At 43.0% G+C, this 23,570-nt stretch overlaps 1 protein-coding gene across 2 annotated transcripts in view; it reads right to left on the bottom strand.

Moving 5' to 3' along the window:
- Nucleotides 1-19,623, bottom strand: part of ACSS2 (acyl-CoA synthetase short chain family member 2) — a 48,101-nt gene extending 28,478 nt beyond the window's left edge. Inside the window, exons 1-2 of one of the 2 annotated variants that reach the window (XM_027620805.2) lie at nt 19,326-19,623; nt 13,438-13,633 (exon numbers count right to left, since the gene is read on the bottom strand). In XM_027620805.2, coding sequence (XP_027476606.2) covers nt 13,438-13,633; nt 19,326-19,503 — 374 coding nt within the window. In that variant the 5' untranslated portion in view covers nt 19,504-19,623. The remainder of the gene's footprint in view (nt 1-13,437; nt 13,634-19,325) is intronic. The other variant, XM_027620804.2, reaches the window with a different exon arrangement.
- Between the last annotated feature and the right edge of the window lie 3,947 nt (nt 19,624-23,570).

The raw sequence follows: 23,570 nt of genomic DNA, 5'->3' as shown, positions 1-23,570 counted from the left end.
CACAAATGAAATGGAATGAGAGGCTAGTCCTTACTTTCATAAGCTTAAAATCCTTTAATTAGAGAAATCCAAACCACCCACCATCTAAGTCTTGGGGGACAGTGATCAAGGAAAGCAAGAAAATGCAGGTGTAGGAAAACAGCAAAGGCATGCAAAAAGAAGTAAGTGTGGTCAATCATCACACATTTCCTAGAAATGGTGGATTTTGAGCTAAGTTTGAGAAAAGAGGCTAAGTGTTCATGAGAAGAAAGGAGGGCATTTCAGAAAGGATGGAAAAGTCATCATGTGGCTGCCAGTCTTGAATCTCTCTGCCTAACAATGCCCTTGGACATGTGTGATATGTATGATATTAACACCACTGCACAGTAATAAATCTTTTAGTATGTTTTCTCATCTTTCATCTCAGCTAATCCTCATGGAAATTTTTTTAGATAAGCAGGACAAGATTTGCTATCCCATTTGAAAGGCCTGGAAACTGAGGCTCAGAAGGGTGTCATAACTTGCCAAAGGTCACAAAGCAATGGTTAGGACTTCTGCCTACAGATCCTCAGGCTAGACTTTTTTTTTTAATATATATGATCAAGAGATTGATCTTTTCAAAATGTCTTCTAATTGAAATTCTTCATTGGCTCCTTAGCACTTGTCAAAGCTGCACATCTCTGTGTATGAAATACAAATTCCTGATCCTCCCCAAAGCTTCTCCTCCCAGTCTTCTTTCTTCTCCAATTCAACTAATGAAAATTCCATTTATCCAGATGCTCAGACAAAAAACCTTTGAGATATTCTTTTTTAAAAAAGATTTATTTATTTGAGAGAGAGAGAGCAGCAGAGGGAGAGAATCTTAAGCAGACTCCCCACTGAGCAGGGAGCCTGATGTGGGGCCCATGATCCATGAGATCATGACCTGAGCTGAAACCAAGAGTCGGAGGCTTTACCAACTGAGCCACCCAGGCACCCAAAAAAACCTTTGAGATATTCTTGACTCCATTCTCTTCTACCCCACATCAAGTTCATCAGCAAATCCTATTGGCTCTGCCTTCAAAATATTCCACAATCTGACGACTTTTCACAACCTCTACCCTTATCTTCATTTTTATATTTTGCCTGAACTACTGTCAGTGCCTGCTTACTGTCCTTTTGCCTTTGCCCCTTGCCCTTCATCCACTACTCTCAAGATAGTATGCAGACTACATATAGTAGATATTCAGTAAAAAATTGTTTGATGAGTGGATAAATGAGCACATCTCAGTTAAGGAAAGGATGTTATTTCTTTGAGGTTTGCCCTTTAATGTCTTTAGCCTTACAAATTCTAAAGCTAGCCCTAAACCCTCAAAGTAAACTACTGGCTAGACAAGTGGCAAATTGAAGCCTGATTCGCCACAAGTGGCAAACCGTCAAAGAAGCAAAGGCTGTGTAAATAAGTATAGTGTCTACAACAGAGAATTTAAGTGTTCTGTCCGGAACAAGTTACAACCAGTATGTGACTGGCCAAGTCACTTCCACTCTCTAAACCTCAAGTTCCTCATCTGTTAAGTATTGTTGTAAACCATACCCAGGTTCAAAAAAAAACAAAGGAACAAACATACAAGTACAGAATAAAGGAGACAGTTTATTATTAGAATAAATAGAAAAGTCTTAGGTATTATAGGAGATTATAAGTTGGATGGTAGAGTATGGCTGTCAGTGGGGCTAATGTAATCTTAGATATGTAAAGTTAGGACAAAGAATGGTAATAGTTCCCTGCCCAAGGCCGACCATAGCTAGAATACTTCACTAGAGATATTGACCAACTAGAGTATGTCCAGAGGAGACTGACATGGATGATAAAAGGAGGTTGTACAGGAAACTACATCATATAAGGAATATGGGAATGTGGACTCAGCATTATCCCATCCATAAAATAAGAACACTAGACCAGATTAGGGGTTTTCAAAGTGAGCTTCACAAATCCCTAGATGTTCTACATATATAGCTTACAGGGAGCTCAGTGACAAGGTGAAGAAGCCAAAAGAATGTGGTTCTGGTCCTCCCATTCATGTTTCAACCAGATCAACTCTGATCTTGCCTGTTTTAGGTATGGGGCTCTTGGTGATAATGACAAAAATAGCTAACACAGGGCGCCTGGGTGGCTCAGTTGGTTAAGCAACTGCCTTCGGCTCAGGTCATGATCCTGGAGTCCCAAGATCGAGTGCTGCATTGGACTCCCCGCTCAGCGGGGAGTCTGCTTCTCCCTCTGACCTTCCCCCCTCTCATGTAGTCTCTCTCTTTCTCTCTCTCAAATAAAATAAAATCTTTAAAAAAATAGCTAACACACTCTTTGCCAAGCACTACGTCCTTTACACAATTATTCCTTACAACAATCTATGTCATAGGAACTGTTATTATTCCCATTTACAGGTAGGAAAGCTGAGGTTTAAAGAGGTGAGGCAGGGCACTTGGGTGGTTCAGTTGGCTGGGTGGCTGCCTTCAGCTCAGGTCATGATCCCAGGGTCCTGGGATAGAGTCCCATGTTGGGCTCCCTGCTTAGTAGGGAGTCTGTTTCTCCTTCTCCCTCTGCCCCTCCCCCTGCTCATGCTCTCTCTCTCAAATAAATAAATAGAATCTTTAAAAAATAAAAAATAGGGGGCGTCCAATGTTTATAGTAGCAATGTCCACAATAGCCAAACTATGGAAAGAGCCAAGATGTCCATTGACAGATGAATGGATAAAGAAGATGTGGTATATATACACAATGGAATATTATGCAGCCATCAAAAGGAATGAGATCTTGCCATTTGCAATGACGTGGATGGAACTGGAGGGTGTTATGCTGAGTGAAATAAGTCAATCAGAGAAAGATATGTATCATATGACCTCACTGATATGAGGAATTCTTAATCTCAGGAAACAAACCGAGGGTTGCTGGAGCAGTGGGGGGTGGGAGGGATTGGGTGGCTGGGTGATAGACATCGGGGAGGGTATGTGCTATGGTGAGCACTGTGAATTGTACAAGACTGATGAATCATGGATCTGTACTTCTGAAACAAATAATGCAATATATGTTAAGGAAAAAAAAAGAAGAAGAAGATAGCAGGAGGGGAAGAATGAAGGGGAGTAAGTCCGAGGGGGAGACGAACCATTAGAGACGATGGACTCTGAAAAACAAACTGAGGGTTCTAGAGGGGAGGGGGGGTGGGGGGATGGGTTAGCCTGGTGATGGGTATTAAAGAGGGCACATTCTGCATGGAGCACTGGGTGTTATGCACAAACAATGAATCATGGAACACATCAAAAACTAATGATGTAGTGTATGGTGATTAACATAACAAAAAATTATTTAAAAAAAAATATATATTTTAAGCAGAAAAAAAAAAGGGGGGCGTCTGGGTGGCTCAGTCGTTAAGCGTCTGCCTTCGCCTCAGGTCATGATCCCAGGGTCCTGGGATTGAGCCCCACATTGGGCTCCCTGCTCCACAGGAAGCCTGCTTCTCCCTTTTCCACTCCCCCTGCTTGTGTTCCCTCTCGCTGCGTCCCTCTCTCTGTCAAATAAATAAATAAAATCTTTTTAAAAAAATAAAAAATAAAAAACAGGGAGGCAACTTGCCCAACTAGTAAGTATTAGAGTAAGGATTGAAATCCAGGCAGAGTCAAGAGCCTACTGTTGTTAATCACTATACATATAATTTTTATTTGAACAAAAGGATTCTAATGCCTTAAAAAAAACTGAAAATTACTGAATTAGATGATCTTTAAAGCATCTTCTAGATTTAAATTTCTATAATTCCACATTCAGCCTAGCAAAGGGATATAATAACTGCCCTCAAATATCACAAAATAGGATTATTCTATGTAGCCCCAGAAAATAGAATGAAAACCAAAGGAAGAGGATGGAGTGGAGAGAACGTTATAGGGAGGGAATATATCCAAGAACTTTGTAGCAGAGATGCCCAGCAGTGGGACAGCTAGTGAGTGAACTCTGTGGTCTTGGTAGTGTTCCATAATCAGAATGATCACACATAGGGATTGCTGGGCATGGAGCTGGGGCTACAATCCCTGCTTTGTCTAGGAAGTAGACTAAATGACCTCAAAGGAGGGGCACACCACAGTGACTCAGTCGGTTAAGCTTCTGCCTTCAGCTCGGGTCATGATCCTGGAATCCCGGGATCGAGTCCCATGTCAGGTTCCCTGCTCAGGGGGAAGTCTCCTTCTCCCTTTCCCTCTGCCCCTCCCCGTTTGTGTTCTTTCTCTCTTTTGCTCACTTGCTCACTCTCTCTCTCACATAAATAAATAAAATCTTTTAAAAATAAAAAATAAATTACCTCAAAGGATTAGAACTGAGAATCTCAAATTCTCAGATAGAGGTTCAAGGTATCAGACACTGAGGATCATTATCAGTGCCCAATTTCTCTCATACCAAATCCAAGAAAAGAAAGAAGGCCCATCCTCAGCTCCATGCCTTCTGTAGTTAGAGTTTGTAAATGTGAGACTACCCTAAAGCAAGAGCCCATGCTCCCACCTGATTACCTGCTACCTTTAAGGGACAGGAAGTCACCATTGGGTTCACATACCTCCAACTTCTCCCAGTTGCCCTATTACTGTACTTCCCTACTTTGGGGACAGCAATTCTAAAGGTCAGTACAAAAGTAATTTTAACAAGTATCCTGTTCATCCCCTACAGTTTACAGGTGGGAAAAAGAAAGCTCAGAGAAGGGCATTATCTAAAGACTTTCTCCTCATTATTTACTAAACACAATGGTATACGAAGTCAGGCCCGGACACAAACTCAAGAAAGTTGACAGGAGCTCAGGATACTGAATCAGGCTTCAGACAGTCTCCATTTATTATATACTTATTATCACATATATTAGCATATATAATAATATATTAATCTATAACAAACAATATTATTACACATTTATTATTCATATCCCACCTACTTCTAAAAATATGACCGGTGACTCGGACAACACAGACTACTCGTCTCATTTTCACCACTTTGGGGAGGAGTTCTTTAAGGCATCAAGGGTCATGAAACTCCGGGAGAAGTGAAAGAAACAGATTAGAGATCCACTTTAAACATGAAATCCTCCAGCTCTCCTCTGCAGTCTGCCCCAGATTCAAACGGAGAAAGACTGTTCCCAGCAACAGTTATTTCCCCACATACCTCCATTAGCATAAAGTGTATGCTACCAGCACTAGTACTGCCCCCAGGCAAGGGGAGCAGACTCTCTATCTCAGTCTTTTCACCCCCAACCTTCTAAAATCCTGCCTTTATTTCACCATCTCAAACAGAAGCCCAGCCATGTACTGAGTCACCATAAAGTCCCTATAGGTTACATCAGAACTTATAAAAACCACTTCCTCTTCAGAAATAATCATAGACTCCTGAACTATAAGCGCCAGAAGAAGGACCTTGCAGAGTATCTGTAGTTAATCCTCCACCACTCCCAAAAAGGGAAGGCCCAGAAAAGGGAAGAGATGGTCTGAGACCATCTTCTTTCTCAAGTGAGTGTTTTTCCATACCATGTATATTTTAATTAGTAAATACGCTATTGTGAAACCAGTGAAGACGTAGCTGGAGGACAAAAAAGTCCTTCCCTTTCCATATCACTGAAAGGAACTCCAGGACATGGACCTAGGTAATTAACAGTGTCCTTGGATATGAATGTACTGTCCTAGGACAGTACACTCTAGGATCTGGCTTTCCGTATCATTTTGACAATATTCTCCCTGTCAGAACATGGACTTATCTCACCTTCCTACCTTCTCAAATACACATACACATACCTCACAGGTATCTGGAGAATTCTGAAAATCACACTCTGGAATTCGTACTTGGAAGCACACAGGGATCTTGAGAGCAGAATTTCTGTCCAAAGGTCACTCCTAAAGTCACCTGCCTCTCAGAAGCTCTGGTTTATAAGGAAGGATTAATAATAGTCAGAGGCTATAGGGAAATTATTCAGCTGAGAATGAGAGGTGAGATGGCACAGAGATGATGACAGCCAGAGGCAACCAAAAACAAACAGTAGAAGGAATGGACTATACTAAATTTCTTGGGTTTTGGAGACTGGGGTCCTCTCCTGGAATAACCTAGAGATTTAGCAGTGAGTATAAATTGCCAGAATAATAGCCATCAACCACTCTTTTCCCCTTTCCCCACAAACCCTTTAATTAATCCTCCAAATATTCTACTGTCCCCCAGTGTCTCCTCAACTAGTCAATCCCTACTCTTGCACTACCCCTAATATCCCTCACTGACTATCTCTCCCTGAATGTCTATTCCAGTAACTTTGTCACTGATCACCTTCTCACACATATACACATTAAGCCCCTACTAACACCTCTAAGGCCACACTAGGAGGAAGAAAGTACAAGAGAGGTTGAAACCAGTTGTTTGGAGGGCAAATTTAGCTTTTGGATCAGATGAGCAGGTGCCTTTGAAAAAGGTAAAATGTTATATAGACTAAGGGGACTGTTGACTCTTCTCTCTCAACTTTCTGTCTCTACCATCTACACATGCAGTTACCTATGTTGTTTTTTTTCCTCCAAATTACTTTAAAATTTCATCTTTCCATTCCATTCCCACCAGGAGTAACCCAGTTCAGGCACCTCTACCCTGAATAATAAACTCCCAGCAATCTGGCTTCACAGTCCCATTTCCATATGTATCCAGACTAATCTTCTTAAATCCAGCTGTGACCATATCATTCCCCTGCATATAATCCTTTCATAGGTCTCCAAAAAATAGTCAAGATCTCCCATTCCTGGATAAAGAAGATGTATTATATATATACAATGGGATATTATGCAGCCATCAAAAAATTGAAATCTTGCCATTTGCAATGATGTGGATAGAACTAGAGGGTATTATGCTAAGCGAAATAAGTCAATCAGAGAAAGACAATTACCATATGATTTCACTGATATGTGGAATTTGAGAAAAAGACAGAGGATGATAGAGGAAGGGAGGGAAAAATGAAACAAGATGAAACCAGAGAGGGAGACAAACCATAAGAGACTCCTAATCTCAGGAAACAAACTGAGGGTTGCTGGAGTAGAGGGGGGTGGGAGGGATGGGGTGGTTGGGTGATGGACACTGGGGAGGGTATGTGCTACAGTGAGCACTGTGAATTGTTTAAGACTGATGAATCACAGACCCATACCCCTGAAACAAATAATACATTATATATTAATTTTTAAAAAATCTCCCATTCCTGGACCTCATCCACTGTTGAAGACAACCTTGACTCCTCTTTGTCTCACTCCCCACATCCAATGCAAGTCAGCAAATTCCATGGGCTCTTCACCCAAAACAGATCCAGATTTTGACCACTTCTAACCACCTTCAAGATACTACTATGGTCTAAATAACCAACATTGCTCATCTGATTTCTATAATAGCTTCCTAATTGTCCTCCCTGCTTCTACTCTTGCCTTCTGTCTATTCTCAACTCAAAAGACAGAAAGATTCTAAATATACATCAAATCGTTGTCACTTGCATGCTCAGGATTGTCCAGTGGTTCCCTATTTCACTATAAATAAAACCCAAAAGCCTGTTTTGACTTTCAAGGTTCTACATGATCTAGTGTCCTGCTGACCTCATTCCTAATACTCTCTCTCTAGTTCACACTGCTTCAGCTACATTACCTTCCCAGCTAGTCTTCAACAAAGCAGCAGCACACTCCTACCTCAGGGCTTTCGCACTTGCTCTTCCATGTACTTGGAATATTTCTCATTCTCAACCCAACTATCTGCATGGCACACTCTATTTCCTTCCTAAATGTCTGCTCAAATGTCACCTTTATCAGACAGTTCTTCCCTTATCAACCCCCACTCTTTGTTGTCATTCCCTTTTCCTTTATGCCACGCTGTAGTTTTCTATAGCATTTATCACTACCTGTCATATATTTATTGGCTTGTTTGTTTATTGTCTCTCCCTTCAAGCTGAAATATAACCTCCATGAAGGCATGGATATTGTTCAGAATAGTTCCTGATATGTAGCAGGTTCACAAAAAGTATTTATTGAGTGAATAAATTGTTCCCTATATGAACTCTTTACTCCAGACAAATTTGGTCTTCTCAATGTCCCAATATAATAGTAATGATGGCTAATATTTTTTGAGTACTTTCATGTACCAGGAATTGGACACATGAGTTTGTTATATGCTATTCAATCAATGAGATGGAAACTTTTATCCACATTTTACAGTTGAGGCTCAAAGAGATTAAATAATTTGTACCAAATCATACAGCTATTTAGTGGCAGAAACAGGACTTAGGTTAGTCTGGTACCAAAGCTTATTCTCCTAATTGTTATCATACTGACTCCCTACATGCTTTCTCCCTTCTGTGAACTATTTGTGTAAGTGGCTCTTTGCAATTTGGGCCATAATTGCTTTCCAGCTGATTTATATAGGCCCATTTGGTGTTCCAAACAGAATGTCAATTCTGTGAGACCAAGATCTGGGCCATTAACACGTGATAACACATTTTATCTTATATTTGCAAGCAAATGAACTTAAAGTTAATTCAAATTAATTTGACTAATATGACAAATTTCTCTTTTCAACTGTCACAGCTTAGTGTTGGACAACTAGAATAATGAAGTAGGATCATATGGTGAAAAGAATAGCTGACTAGGAATGAGGATATCTGGAGACTGGTCTCAGCTCTGTCTCGAAGCAGATATATAACCCTTAAGCAAATCACTTAGCCATCCTGGTCTTTAATCTATCCATCTGTAAAGAGAATTGGCCTAGATGGAGTCTAAATGGTCACTTCAAGTTCTAAAAATACTATTGTTCCATGAACATCTACAATGTGTTAAGCCAAAAGTATAAGGCCAAATTCTTCCTTAATATGATTCTAAGAGCACTATTTCCTCTGTGCATTATTTCCGAGCATGCCCCAAAACAAGCAATGAGCTACAAATGTGGTTTGCTAATGCCACTAGAGCTATATAAATACGTAGTTTAGGTTGAAAAGAAAGTCATACTGTGGACCATAAGAAGTATATCAATTAGAGGGGCGTCTGGGTGGCTCAGTCGTTAAGCGTCTGCCTTCGGCTCAGGTCATGATCCCAGCGTCCTGGGATCGAGCCCCACATTGGGCTCCCTGCTCGGCCGAGAGCCTGCTTCTCCCTCTCCCACTCCCCCTGCTTGTGTTCTCTCTCTCGCTGTGTCTCTCTCTGTCAAATAAATAAATAAAATCTTAAAAAAAAGTATATCAATTAGAGCAAATCATGGAAAAGATGTTAATAAGGGTGTCTGAGTGGCTCAGTTGGTTAAGCAGCCAACTCTTGATTTTGGATCAGGTCATGATCTCAGGGTCCTAGGATCAAGCCCCACATCCGGGCTCTGCGCTTCAGTATTTTCCCTCTCCCTTTGCCCCTCTCCCCACTGCACACACTCTCTCTCTCACTTTCTCAAATAAATAAATAAACCTTTTTTTAAAAGGGCATTAATAAAAATTAGAGCCGGAAGAAGGCAGACTCCAAAACAAAAGATTTTAGAGGAAAAAGAGGACTTCATAGAATAAATAATGATAGAGAGTTTGAAAAATCTTGAGAACAAGATAAAGGCAAATAATGCAAGAAAAAATGGTAGGCAATTTTTAATTTCAGAGAAAACAAAAAAGGAAATGCATAAAAGGAAACACAATCATAATATATTACTCTTACGTAAACATTGGTTTTAAATTAACTAAAAAACAGAGCTAGGTAGATGAGAGAAAGAAGTTGGAGGAATATATAAGAACCAAGTTCTCATCTACCATTATAGGAAGTCATAATTTCTAAAGTACGTAGTATAAGCATATTATTTAAAAATATGGAGGTAAAAAAGGAAAATAACCAAATATCTGGCCTATTTGCACTTTACTTTTTTATAACAAATGTGATTTATTTGTAGCTTGGTTTTACTTCATTAACAACATAAAATAACTGAATTATAATGGCCCATGCGATACTTGTCTCCTACTCCTCTACCCCTATTTCCATAACACATAATATATGACTGACCAGCCAATATCTTTAACAATTCTTGGTGGAGTGGCCAATTAAAAATGGGGTGAAGGGGCACCTGGGTGGCTCAGTCGTTAAACGTCTGCCTTTGGCTCAGGTCATGGTCCCCGGGGTTCTGGGATCGAGCCCCACATTGGGCTCCCTGCTCAGTGGGAAGCCTGCTTCTCCCTCTCCCGCTCCCCCTGCTTGTGTTCCCTCTCTCACTGTGTCTCTCTCTCTCAAATAAATAAATAAAATCTTTAAAAAAAAATGGGGTGAAGATGTCTTGTTGGTGGAGTTATAGAATTTTGCACTAGAAGCAGATTTAGAAATTATATAGTCCAGGGCTTCCCAAATTGGTGTTCCACGGAATACTGCTTCTTGTAATATTAATAGCATGCTGCAAAAAGTGTTTGGGGCTCAAATAAACTTGGGTAATCCCACGTTTAAAAAAATTAATCAGGTATCTTTACTGTAGGAATTCTTGGAGGCTTTATTGTTAATACACACTGGGAATCCCACAAAAGCAATTTATTATGTAGTGTCTCTCAGACTCATTTGTTTCATGAATTAAACCCCTACTAATATCTCTAGTAATGAGTGGTTTCTGGAGCATTCTTTAGAAAACACTGATCTAGTCTACTACCCTCATTTTACAAATGGGGAAAGAGAGGCTCTCTAGAGCCTGTTCAAGTCTGGATGGCAGGGGAACTAGAAAGAAGGGCTTCGGGATTCTGGAGCACTTGAACAACTCTGGCCTATGTTTTCTCAGCCTTTCATCACGTACCTGAATTATTTCAAATATCTTTATTTGAACTTTACATATCTTTATTTTTTTTAAAGATTTTATTTATTTATTTGACAGAGAGAGAGACGGTGAGAGAGGGAACACAGGCAGGGGGAATGGTAGAGGGAGAAGCAGGCTTCCCGCAGAGCAGAGAGCCCGATGCGGGGCTCCATCCCAAGACTCTGGGATCATGACCTGAGCTGAAGGCAGATGCTTAACGACTGAGCCACCCAGGTGCCCCTGAACTTTATATATCTTTAAAGATTTTCTGATCCCTAAGGAACTTAGGAAGCGAACCCAAGTGTCGGTTGGAGCTCAAGCCATAAAGTCCCAGGACAGGAGCTAAAGAAAGTCCCAACATGGGACGCCTGGGTGGCTCAGTCATTAAGCGTCTGCCTTCGGCTCAGGTCATGATCCCAGGGTCCTGGGATCGAGTCCTACATTGGGCTCCTTGCTCAGTGAGGAGCCTGCTTCTCCCTCTCCCTCTGCTGCTCCCCCTGCTTGTGCTCTCTCTCTCTCTGACAAATAAATAAATAAAAATCTTTAAAAAAAAAAAAAGAAAGAAAGAAAGAAAGTCCCAACAGGCATTGAAGACTGAGTTTTGGTGGCAAAGTAACCCCAAATTAAGCAATGGCAATGTGAATAGACAACTCACATTTGTACAGTGTTTTCCAATAGTAAATGCTTTCACAACATCATCTCATTTGATTCTCATAACAATCTAATGAGAAAGGACAATGGTGAAATTCTTATCTTCATTTTATGGAAGAGGAAATGGACTCTCAGAGAGTTAAATGCCTTGCCTGTGTTATATAGCAAGTGAATGGCAGAGTTGGGCTTACATTAGGGCTCTTATCAATGTATCATACAAACTGGGCAAATTTTGACTGAGTATCAATTAACTCTTCCATGAAACATCCAAGCTGCTCCTACTGGCTCACTTAAAAACAAACAGATCAATTCTCAAAGTGCTCAAGGGTGGTAGCAGAAACAACAACCCAATTACTGGAACTTCAAGGTCCTATTTGGGTTCAGTATAGTAATACCACCCATAAGCTATGCTGCTGGAAGGAGGAGGTCTTAAAAAGTTCCCACTATAAGGGGCACCTGGTTGGCTTGGTAGGTTAAGCGGCTGACTCTTGATATCAGGTCCTGGTCTTGGGGTCATGAGTTCAAGCCCCATGTTAGGCTCTGCTAGCGTAGAGCCCAGTTAAAAAAAAAAGTTGGGGCACCTGGGTGACTCAGTCGGTTGCTAAACCGTTGGTTTCGGATCAGGTCATGACCTCAGAGTTGTGAGATTGAGCCCTGCATCAGGCTCCGTGCTCAGCACAGAGTCTGCTTAAGTTTCTCCCTCTCTCTCTGCCCAGACACCACTACCCGCCCCCATGCTCTCTCTGTGTCTCTCAAATAAATAAATAAATCTTAAAAAAAAAAAGTTCCCACTGGGGAGGCAGCATATCTAGTGTTACCAACAAGGAGTCAAATAGACTTCGGTTTGAATCCTGGCTCTACCACTTACTTACCCTATGACTTTATTCACTATTGTAACTCTCTGTGCTTCACTTCTTCACCTATATTGAAAAGCTAATGTAAAGAATTAGAGGGAAAACATAGTGTCACAGTTATGAGTGTAAACTCTGTAACTGTACTACCTGGGTTTGAATCTCAGCCCTACTTCTCATTAGCCATCTGAATGGCTTCAGATAAGTCACTTAACATCTTAGAACTTGTTTTCACACATGTAAACTGAGGAAAACAGTGCATTCTCAGTTGTTGTATGAAATATTTGTTAAGCATTTGAGCATAGCGTCTGACACTACTGGGGAATGTCATCAAAAAGAAGTGACCGCTGATTTACCTGACTAACCCATAAGCTGGATCCTGGCACTAGGAGACTTCTTACCCCCTTCCATATCCTTGGAATGTGGGTTCCATTTGCCTTTCCTGCTCCCAGAGGCTACTCCAAGGACATAGCCTTGCAATGTGGTGATGTGGTATTGAAAACACCTGCACAGTACTGAGCCCGCTTAGGACCTTTTTACAAACTTTTAAGATTTGGAGGGCAAGTGCAGTGATCCATTCATCTTGCTGCTGCCCAAAACAAGCTTTGTATGTAAGTTCTCTTTGCTTATTAAAACTGCCACCTACCAACCTGGAGTGGCCTGCCACTTTCTTCAGTCTCTCCCTGCCCTCAGTTTATGCGAGCCGGTTTCAGATTACACCTGGGAAACTCCAGAAAGGACTGTGAACCAACAGGTTCTATAGCTCAAAGATAACGATGACAACCGTGGTCCTAGTAGTGAACAACTCCATAACCACTTTGTCCCAAAGCAAAATGAAAAAGAATGCTACTCAGTCCTGTTTGCTTCCATTTACCCTCTCCCCTCTTTTCTCTCCAACTACAAGCAAAGAATACTAGACTAGAAATCAGGACACTTGGCTCTGAATGTCACACTAGTTAAATGATTTTAGGGAAGTCATTTCACTCACTTGAGGTATTTTTCCTCATCTGAGATTAAATTAATGATACTTTATTTACTCTGCCAGGTTGTTTTAAGCATCAAATAAGTTCATAGATTTTAAAGTACTTTGTGAACTATGAAACACTATATAAATATGAGGGGTAACTTTTTATCTGTCACAGACTTCAAGATAGATGTTTTTACCAGTAAAAAGCAACTTTATCTCCAAGTTTTTTCTCGTGGACAATTCGATCCAGTACGTTGTAGCAGATGTTAGTAGTTGCTCCTTTCATCCACTCGATGAAGATTTTCCCTTTAGTCACATCAAAATTGTACTGGAGGAATGGGCCAGGACATGAGGTCTTCCAGTAAAATTCCTTGGCAATGTCTCCCCAAAACTCTGCAACAGAAAGGGAAACCCAGACATCACTAAGATTCTCAGACATATTTATCCTCAGATAGCTTTACCAGTCTATAACAGGAACAAGTTACAACTTCTCTGCCCTGTACTCTAGGACCCACTACCTAGATCCCTCCTCTACCTGTCTAATCTTTAGATTACTAACTTAGATCTTAGATTACTAACTAACCTACTACTTTCCTAACCCACCTTCTATTCCCATGAACTGAATCTTGACTCAAATTTCTTCCTTCCCTCCTCAAAACTGCCATTCCATTTTTCATCATCTATTCGAATCATAGCCACCCAGTGCTATCACAATGCTTAGCATATTGTGGTCAATCAGTAAATTTTTTAACAAATTAATTAGTGAAAGGAAGAAATCCTTTACCCACAGAGTCTTCCGATATACATAATATCTTTCTCTTAATTTGTTCATTCGCTCTCGGCAATGATTTAATGAGTACCTCTTTCTCCTACTACATCTTGCCCAAGTGTTGCTTGCTATGTGCCAAATGTCACTTTAAGCTCTTTATATGTATTATCTCATTTAGTCTTTTTTTAAAAAGATTTTATTTATTTATTTGACAGAGAGAGACACAGCAAGAAAGGGAACACAAAGGGAGTGGGAGAGGGAGAAGCAGGCTTCCCGCCGAGCAGGGAGCCCAATGTGGGGCTCGATCCCAGGACTCTGGGATCATGATCTGAACCGAAGGCAGACGCTTAACAACTGAGCCACCCAGGCACTCCTATCTCATTTAGTCTTTACCATAACCATGAGAGGTAGGCTTCATTTTCATTCTCCTCTCGTTGGTTTAAAAAGCAAGGCTCAGAGAAGTTAAATAACTTGCGCTAGGTTATACAGTTACTAAGTAAAGATGTGAACTGCCCTGAGGAAGACATTTTTGCTAAAATCTAAAAGATGAATAAGAGTTTTTCTCCACTTCCCCACCAGGAACAGAGTACCATGGGATAGAAAGGAACCAAGGGTATGTGTTAAGAGGAACTCCTTGAGGCTGACGTACTAAGAATAAGAGAAAGAATAGCAGGAATTGGTACATAAATTGCGCAGATCATGCAATCCTTCTGGGCATGATAAGGAATTTGATAGTTATCCTACGAGGAATGGAAAGTCATTGTAGGATTTCAAGGAGAGGGACATGATCAGATAATAATCTTTTTTTTAAAAGATTTTACTTATTTATTTGAGACAGAGAGAATGAGAGCCAGAGAGCACGAGAGTGAAGAGGGTCAGAGGGAGAAGCAGACTCCCCGCTGAGCAGGGAACCTGATGTGGGACTCGATCCCGGGACTCCAGGATCATGACCTGAGCCAAAGGCAGTCGCTTAACCAACTGAGCCACCCAGGCGCCCCAGATTAATAATCTTAAAATATTTGCCTGGCTACTCCAGAGAAAATGTATTCAACAGGTAAAACATGTAATTGCAGAGCACTTAGGATACTGTCAGTACAGGATCAGGAGCTAGAAGGGAAGGGAGAGACACACTTAGAATCATAACAATGAAAGGAACTTTAGAGATTATCACCCCTTCATTTCACCAATAACAAACCAAATTCACAAAGGTAAAGTGACTTGCTCAAGGTTATGTGATTCAGTTTATACAACAGTTGGAAAGATAAGACTAACACATGAAATACTTTAGAATGTGCAAGACAGAATATAGTTGAAAGCTAAATCATATGGTGTACAACTTGCAATCAATTCAAGAAATCCAAATTAAGTCATTCCCAAGGTGCCATTATATACCTATAAAACTAACAAAGATTAAAAAATAAAAAGATAAATCCAGTGCCAGAGTGGTACTGTAAAAGAGATATTCTTATATGATAATGGCATTGCAAGAAATTGTCATAATCTTACTGGATAGCAGGTGATGACTGACTAGAGCCATAACATTTTTTATACCCTTTCATCTGCTAACTCAATTTTGGGGAACACACTATAAGAAAAAAATTCCAAAGAAAAAATGAAGTGATAGCTAAAGAGATATTTATAGTAACACTATTTATAACAGTGAAATTGGAAACAACCCAAGAGTCCAACAATTAAAAAAAAAAAAACACCTGATGAAAACTAGTAATACTAGTAGTAATACAAAAGAATACTAAATGGCCACTAAAGAGAGAGCAAATGGGAGATGGCATTTCAGTGAATGCCATTCCTGTACCAGGCACTGGGCTAATCTCACTGAATCTTTTTGTCAAAAAGATTTTATTTTTTTATTTTTTTTTAAACTACGGTTACCACTTTATTTTTTTTAAGATTTTATTTATTTATTTGACAGAGAGATAGAGAGAGAGTACAAGTGGGCAGAGTGGCAGGCAGAGGGAGAGGGAGAAGCAGGCTTTCCACCGAGCAGGGAGCCGGACGTGGGGCTTGATCCCAGGACCCCAGGATCATGACCTGAGCCGAAGGAAGCGGCTTCACTGACTAAGCCACCCAGGTGCCCCCGAAAGATTTTATTTTTAAGTAATCTCTGCATGCAAGGTGGGTCTCAAACTCAAAACACTGAGATCAAGAGTCACATGCTCTATTGACTGAGCCAGCCAGACGCTCCTCACTGAATCTTTTCTTTCATATTAAAACACTCAAAACTGAAGTATTTTTATTTTATGCACAATGAGTTAACATTAAAGTAGGTATCCTGGATATCTGCAGTTAAGGTAGGTATCTTGGATGACCCAAAGAAGCTTACTTAATCCAACTAAATGAAGCCTATATCCTTGGTGTACTGACGGGAACACTGCCCATATTGAGGCTGTATTGCCCAATCAGACCATGCTGTTTTCAGCATAGGCAGCAAGGAGAACCCTGGCCAAACTTTCTAAGATGGCTCCAGGAGAGCTGCTGGTACCCATCTTGCTCTCTCGGATGCAACGAGGCAAAGGGTCTCATTAAATTTTTATACGGCCCTATGAAGTACACATTAATTATCCTAATTTTATAGATAAGAAAACTAAAGCTCAGGAAACAGAGGAAACTCTCCCAAGGACCACACAGCTAGAAACCAGTCTACAAAATCACATCTGTTGTTACAACTACATCGAGTACATGTATGTACTCAAAAATATTTTTAAGTGATAAGAGTAGGCATAGATTATGTAAAAGTATTTAGGAATCACATTTATATGTATCAATAAGGATGAAGAAAACTGAGTTTAATAATTGCTTAGTTTTGTTCTGTTTTGGTAGGGGTGTTGAAATCTGGATGTTTTGTTGACACACATTTTAAGTACAAAAGAAGTTCAGAAGATTAAAAGATGAGCATGGACTGGATGATCAGGGAATGCTGGGTGAAACTGGTGGAGTTTGACCAGGTAGAGAGGAGCAGAAGGAAATGGGCAAAGGCAAAGAGATGGGAAAGAAACCTTTGTGTATCCAGTATATCAAGGAGAATGACTTGTCTAAAATAAAGGGTATGGTAGGGAATAGTGGGAGTTAAGAACAGAGAGGTGGGGTGGAGCTAGTTATACAGGCCTTGAAAGAAAGGCAAAATTTTAATTTGAAATTGGAGGAAATAGAGAACTACTGGAAGATTTTGAAGTGACATATGAAAGCAGTGTTTCCAAGATATCAATCTAATAGTGTTTATTTTAGATAACCCTATGAGAGAGATTGAAGGTGGGTGAGACCACAGGACAGGAGAATCAATTAGGAGTCTGCTTCCTTGAATTAAAAGGTTCTGTGGGAATGGAAGAAAAGGTAATCAGAGACATTTTGAAAGAGTATTGAACAGAATTTGGTGAAAGGCGGACTGTGGGGTCAGTGAAGAGGAAGAGTACAGCTATCAGGAGTACAGATTCTGTGGTCAAGACTACCTTAGTTCAAATCCCAGGTCCACTGCTTTGTGGCTTTGTGACCTCGTACAAGTTAGTTAACCTCCCTACGCTTCAGTTTTCTTTGTATAATGGGGATAACAGTCTCTACATCAAATCAAACAGGATTTGTGCTCAGTAAGCGATAAACAATCTTAAATGAGATATATGGATAGAAAAGATCTATCTCTGGTTGACAGATCTTATTAGAGGAGAGGATGATGCAAGAGATTTAGTTTGGGATACTGCCATTGACAGGGATTAGAAAATTAAGGGGAGAGCAGATTTGGGAGGGAAAATTGGTAAGTCCCCAGTCACAGTCATGTTAAATATGGTATAACATCAAGGTGTGTGAATAAAATGGTCTACAGAACAATGAAATTTGGGACCAGGGCATAAGTGGGATCCTGGGCCCAGGGCTAAATATACAGACGTTATTATTGTAGAATTAGATATAAAACAGATGAACTCATGATGCGGAAAAATATAGAGAAGGAAGAGAAAAGAAAACAGGTCTGAGGATTCAAACTTGGATACTGCCTGTAACAATGAACCACTCTACACTTGATTCAATCCTGTCTTGCATTACTTAGTAATCACTTTGTCCATGTTGTTCTTTTTTTTTTTTAAAGATTTTATTTATTTATTTGAGAGAGAGAATGAGATAGAGAGAGAGCATGAGAGGGGAGAGGGTCAGAGAGGGAGAAGCAGACTCCCCGCTGAGCAGGGAGCCCCATGCGGGACTCGATCCCAGGACCCTGGGATCATGACCTGAGCCGAAGGCAGTCGCTTAACCAACTGAGCCACCCAGGCGCCCTGTCCATGTTGTTCTTATTGTTATCAAACCAACCACCATTTATTGAATGCCTATGGTGCATCAGGTACTCTACAATGCACACTTATCACCTGCTCTGGACCTCAAAGAAACCTAGAAGCAAGTATTATTAGCTGTATCTTACAGATGACGAAAAGGAATCTCAGACAGATTTAAAACTCTGCTTAAGACGGTGCAGTGAATGAGTGGTAGAGCCAGGGTCTAAAATCTAGATTTTTCTGGGTTTGATTCATTGCCCATGCTTATCCCATAATGCTGCCTCCCAATTCAGGTACAGTTTTGACCCCTTATGCAGACTGAGGACAAGAGAAAAGAATTTTCCTTACACATTATTAAAGACATGGGCCTATCAATCAGAATTTCTGAGTTATTACAATCCCAGTCTAACTTTGTTTTTTTTTTTTTTAAACGTGGCATTTTAGTGACTTCCACTGGGATTTCTGAAACATGAAAAAGAGACCTGGGACTCCGTTACTAATTTGGGGGACCGCAGGATGGGAACCAGACCGGTTACTGACCCTCAACAGTGGAGACTAAGTCACAAAGTAAAAGGTGTCAGGAGGCAACGGCTGATTTGCGCGAAAGGGAGCAAAGTTTTATGGCTCTCCTCCCCTCAAGGCGCCCCTTCACCTCTGAGAACCCATCCTTTCACATTAGGAATTCTCCTTTTCTCATGGAACTTTCACTAGCCTTAAGGAAGCCCCATCTCCTCACGAAACCCCCAAGTCGCCGAGGAACTCTCCAACTGCTAGGGAAACCTCATCTCCACACAGAACCCTCCTTCTCCCCACAGAACCCCCCACATTCTCCCGGAACTCCTTTTCCATCTCCTCCAAGAACCTCCCCATCTCTTCACAGACCCTTCAACCTCCCAAGGGAAACCCCAACTCCGCCGAGGAACCCAGATCTCCTCACGAAACCCTCGTTCCCCACGCCACGCGCCCAATTCCTCACTCGTCTGGAAACCCCCCCGGTCTCTCTTCTTTGACCCCGCCCAGGGCCGCCCGGGCCCGGCCTCACCTCGCGGCTGCTCCACTGAGCGTCGGTGCAGCTCGCGGTAGCGCTGCAGCGACCGGACGTGCGCGGAACGGCTGACCTCGGGTGGCGGAGACCAACTCCGCACCCGGTTCCGGGCTCCAGCCTCTTCCCGCTCCGCGCTCCTGCTGCCGCTCCGGCCCCGCTCCTCCGGAAGCCCCATCGCGTCAAGTTCCGAGCGCGGTAGCAGCCCTCACTGTCGCTCGGGGCACCCAGGCGGGGAAAACAGGCTGGCCCAGGGGCGGGGCCTTACGGGAGGAGGAGAGACAGGGCGGGAGGAGGCGTGGCGTAGGCGGACCCGGCGGTGAACGGCCCGGAGGGGCGGGGCCACGCCCGATGGGAGCAGGACCAGGGTTAGCAAAGACAGACCGGGAAAAGTCGAGTATTGCTTGAGGGTTGAGGGCGGAGCTGACTGCGGAAGGGGTGGGGCCGTAGAGTGAGCGCAGAAGGGGCGGGGCCAGGAGTGACAAGAGAGGATCGACTCTTGGAGGGGAGGGGCCAGGCGTGACAGTAGAAGAGGTGGGCCCTCTCCTGTCATGGAGTGACGGGGAGTGGCGAGGCTCGATGTGACAGGAGAGGAGGCTGGATCATGGAGTGACCGTGGTCGGGTGGGGTCTTGGAGTGATAGATGAGAAGTTGGGTTAGGGCGGGGCTCGAGCGGGAAAGAACTGGGCAACCGAGAGGAGTTGGATCAGGCCCATAATGGAGCCGCCCCGTGATCTGATTGCACAAGCCTGTCGCCAAACCGAGTTGGAAAGCCAGGTGGAGTAGGGTCCTTTGTAACACCCTTCCCCTCAGAACTATTCCCCAATTCTGAGTAAACCCTTCCCTTCTGTCCCCAGGAAAAACTCCTCCCACGACGCTGAGGGCACAGCCTGGGGACAGGTTGCCCTCTCTGCTAACCTTGGGACCAGCTCAGATTTTCTCCCACCCCTGAAGTATGTCTTCACTCTCCCTACCTCCACAAATTTCCATCCAGATCTACAGTACAAGACTCCAGTGAAGACTAGGAGGCCCTTCAGTCCTTTGCTAATAAACCCACCTCCTCATTACACAAATGGTAAACTCAGGGAAAGGAAAGAATTTATGCAAGGTCACAGAGAAAACAACAACCAGGTTAGGGCCAAACCTAGGTCTCCTGACTCTCCTTCATCAGGCTGAAGGTAACATTTGTAAAATACTAAAGTCTATGCAAGATAGGAAAAATTGCTCACACCCTTCTTTCCTTCACAGTCTCTTGATTTCACCAAGAAACCCCTCTCACCCGCCACAACTGGGTTCAATTACTTCTGGTTTCCCTCCAGCCCTTCCACTCCAGAAAGGAGAGGCCAGGAATGAACCTCCATCTCCCACTTGCACTTAATACCAAGAAGGGTCCACCCACCCCCATTAATTCACAGAATAGGTTATCAAAGCAGGACATCTCCTTAGATAGCTAACTCCAAGAGTGATTCTGAGGGTCAAAGCAGGCAGTCCCAACCTCCTGAAGCCTACACAGGGCTTGTGACCCCATCTGGCCCAGGCTTTCTTCCCACCTTCTCCCTTGTTCTTTGTGCAGCTAACCACAAGCCCAGACACCCTAAACTGAAAAAACAAAAAAACTCTCCATGGTCAGACCTATTATCCAGATCCTACCCAATCCTGAAGGGAGAGTCTCAGGGCTCTGAAGAAGTACAGACCTCATGGAGTGGGCATGGACCCCACTGAGGAGAAAGATATGTCATCGAGAAGGTACTAACTGCACTGAAGGGGCACACACTATACTGAAGGTAGTCCATTAAGGGTGCTCCATTAAGGGAGCACAGATCTTGCTGAGGGATCTCAGATCTCAGTGAAGGGCTGTGGACCCTGCTAATAGGACATAACTGACATTGAAGGTCTCTGATTCTACTGAGGGGACAGTAGAATCCTAGGACAGACTCCTCCTAGGAGATACAGAAAATATAGACTTTACTAAAGAAACATGGACCCCACTGAGAGGACTCAAACCCCACTAAGGGGCCTCTCAATACACTGAGGAAATGGACACCACTGAAGGAGTACTGACCTCATTTAGTGGAGACAGGCCCTACGTGTGTTGGGGGTGGTCAGACTTCACTGAAGCATAACAAGCCCTACAGACCTCACTGAGGAACCTCTCTGTAGGGAGGAAGACACAGGCAATGGGCACACCGTCCTAGTATAGACAGTCATCTTCCTCCCTTTCCTCCCCTCCTCAGGCCCCAGCTCTGGGCAGCCCTCTCCTTCCTCTCTTCTCTCCCCAAGCCCTCGCCTGAGTCCTGAAGCTGTTCTCAATGCACTGATGCCTCCTGCTGTCTACAGGTGGCACTGCAGCTGCTGGGCCCATAATAGGTTTTCTTTTCTTTTCCTTTCTTTTTTTTGTTATATTAATCACCATACATTACATCATTTTGATGTAGTGTTCCGTGATTCATTGTTTGTGTATAACACCCAGTGCTCCATGCAGTACGTGCCCTCTTTAACACCCATCACCAGGCTAACCCATCCCCCCACGCCCCTCCCCTCTAGAACCCTCAGTTTGTTTCTCAGAGTCCATAGTCTCTCATGGTTCGTCTCCCCCTCCGATTTCCCCCTCTTCATTCTTCCCCTCCTGCTATGTTCATCTTCTTCTTTTTTTGTTAACATATAATGTATTATTTGTTTCAGAGGTACAGGTCTGTGATTCAACAGTCTTACATAATTCACAGCACTCACCACAGCACAGACCCTCCCCAATGTCTATCACCCAGCCACCCCATCCCTCCCACCCTCCACCACTCTAGCAACCCTCAGTTTGTTTCCTGAGATTAAGAATTCCTCTTATCAGTGAGGTAATAACAGGTTTTCAAACAGTCCTGGTTATTACCTCTGAGCCTGGATCCTCAGTTTGGGGAAAGAGAGGATGTGAGCCCAGGGGCTTGACCAGCCCCCTCCCTCTGCCTGTGGACTATGCAATAGAAATTTGGGCAAGAGGCCTCACAAGAGAGGGAGCTCCCCCTCCTTAGAGATGGGGTAGTAATGCAAACTATATTGTAGTTGAAATTCCTCAGGGTGGGAAGAGAATGGATTGGGCTGGATGAGATGAGAACTCACGAGATTAAGGAAATAATAACAATAACAATAATTATGGCATTTATTAAATAGGTGCCACGTCCTATACTAAGAACTTTCCAAAATGTTATTTAATCTTTGCAACTATCTGAAATGAATACTATTATTTTCTCCATTTTACAGATGAGGAAACTGATACTCAAGGAGATTAAATGTCTTGCCTAATATTGCAGTTTGTAAGTGGTAGCTGAGGGAATGGAAACCAGACACCTAGACTACAGAGACCCATTCCTCTCCCATTTATCACTCCCCCCCACACACACACTCCACCTCACTCTTGCCATACCACAACCACTGTTATTTCTCTCTCCAAGTGTCCTTTCTGGAACCACATCAAAACCTCTTAAAATGATAGTAAATATCCAGATTCCAGAGACCCCATCCCAGCCTATAAATCATGATCTCTAGAGTGGAATCTGGGGATCTGATTTTAAAGATCCTGACACAAACTCAAGTTTGGACTCACTGTCCCCTATGCTGATAGGTCAGGGGTCCCAGATGGGGTTGATTGAAAGAGGAATCTGAGAAGTGTCCGGGCCCGAGGAAGAGATCTGATGTCCGAGGAGAGACAGCCGAAGAGGTGTCTCTAAATTTTAGAGACAGCAGACTGAAGAGACAGCAGAGACAGAGACTGAAGAAGCAGTCTGGGGATGAAGCAGGGGTGGGACTGTGGGTGCGTGTGAAGGCGGGGGTCTCTTGAAAGAGGGGTCTGGGGTCGGAGGAGGAGTCTGAGATCAGAGAAGGATCTAGGAGTCCAAAGAGGGATCTGGGGTCCGAGCCCAAGTTTGCGGTCCGAGTTTGGGATCAGAGACAGGATCGGGGGTCGAGGCCAGGTTTGCGGTCAGTGGAAGGGTCTGTGGGCTGAGCAGAGAGAGGGTCTGAGATCTGAGAAGGATTCTAGCTCAAACTGGAAGGAGGGTGGGGTTTGGCCCCCGGGCCGCATAAGGTGTCCCAAGCCACTAAGGTCGCGCTTGCAGCCCTCTTCTTCACCCCTCCTCCCAGCCTCCGCGCGCTCTCCAGGGTCCGTCCTCCAGGTTCTCCATCCACACGGCACACCGCCCACCTGCCGGTCCACTGCAGGCTGACAGCGCTAGGGGGAGGGGTGTTCAGTCAGAGCCC

The sequence above is a fragment of the Zalophus californianus genome, chromosome 8, assembly GCF_009762305.2.
Source record: "Zalophus californianus isolate mZalCal1 chromosome 8, mZalCal1.pri.v2, whole genome shotgun sequence".
NCBI classification, from domain to species: Eukaryota; Metazoa; Chordata; class Mammalia; order Carnivora; family Otariidae; genus Zalophus; species Zalophus californianus.
The sequence above is the reverse complement of the archived record's forward strand: the minus strand, read 5'-3'. Positions and strand labels throughout refer to the sequence as shown.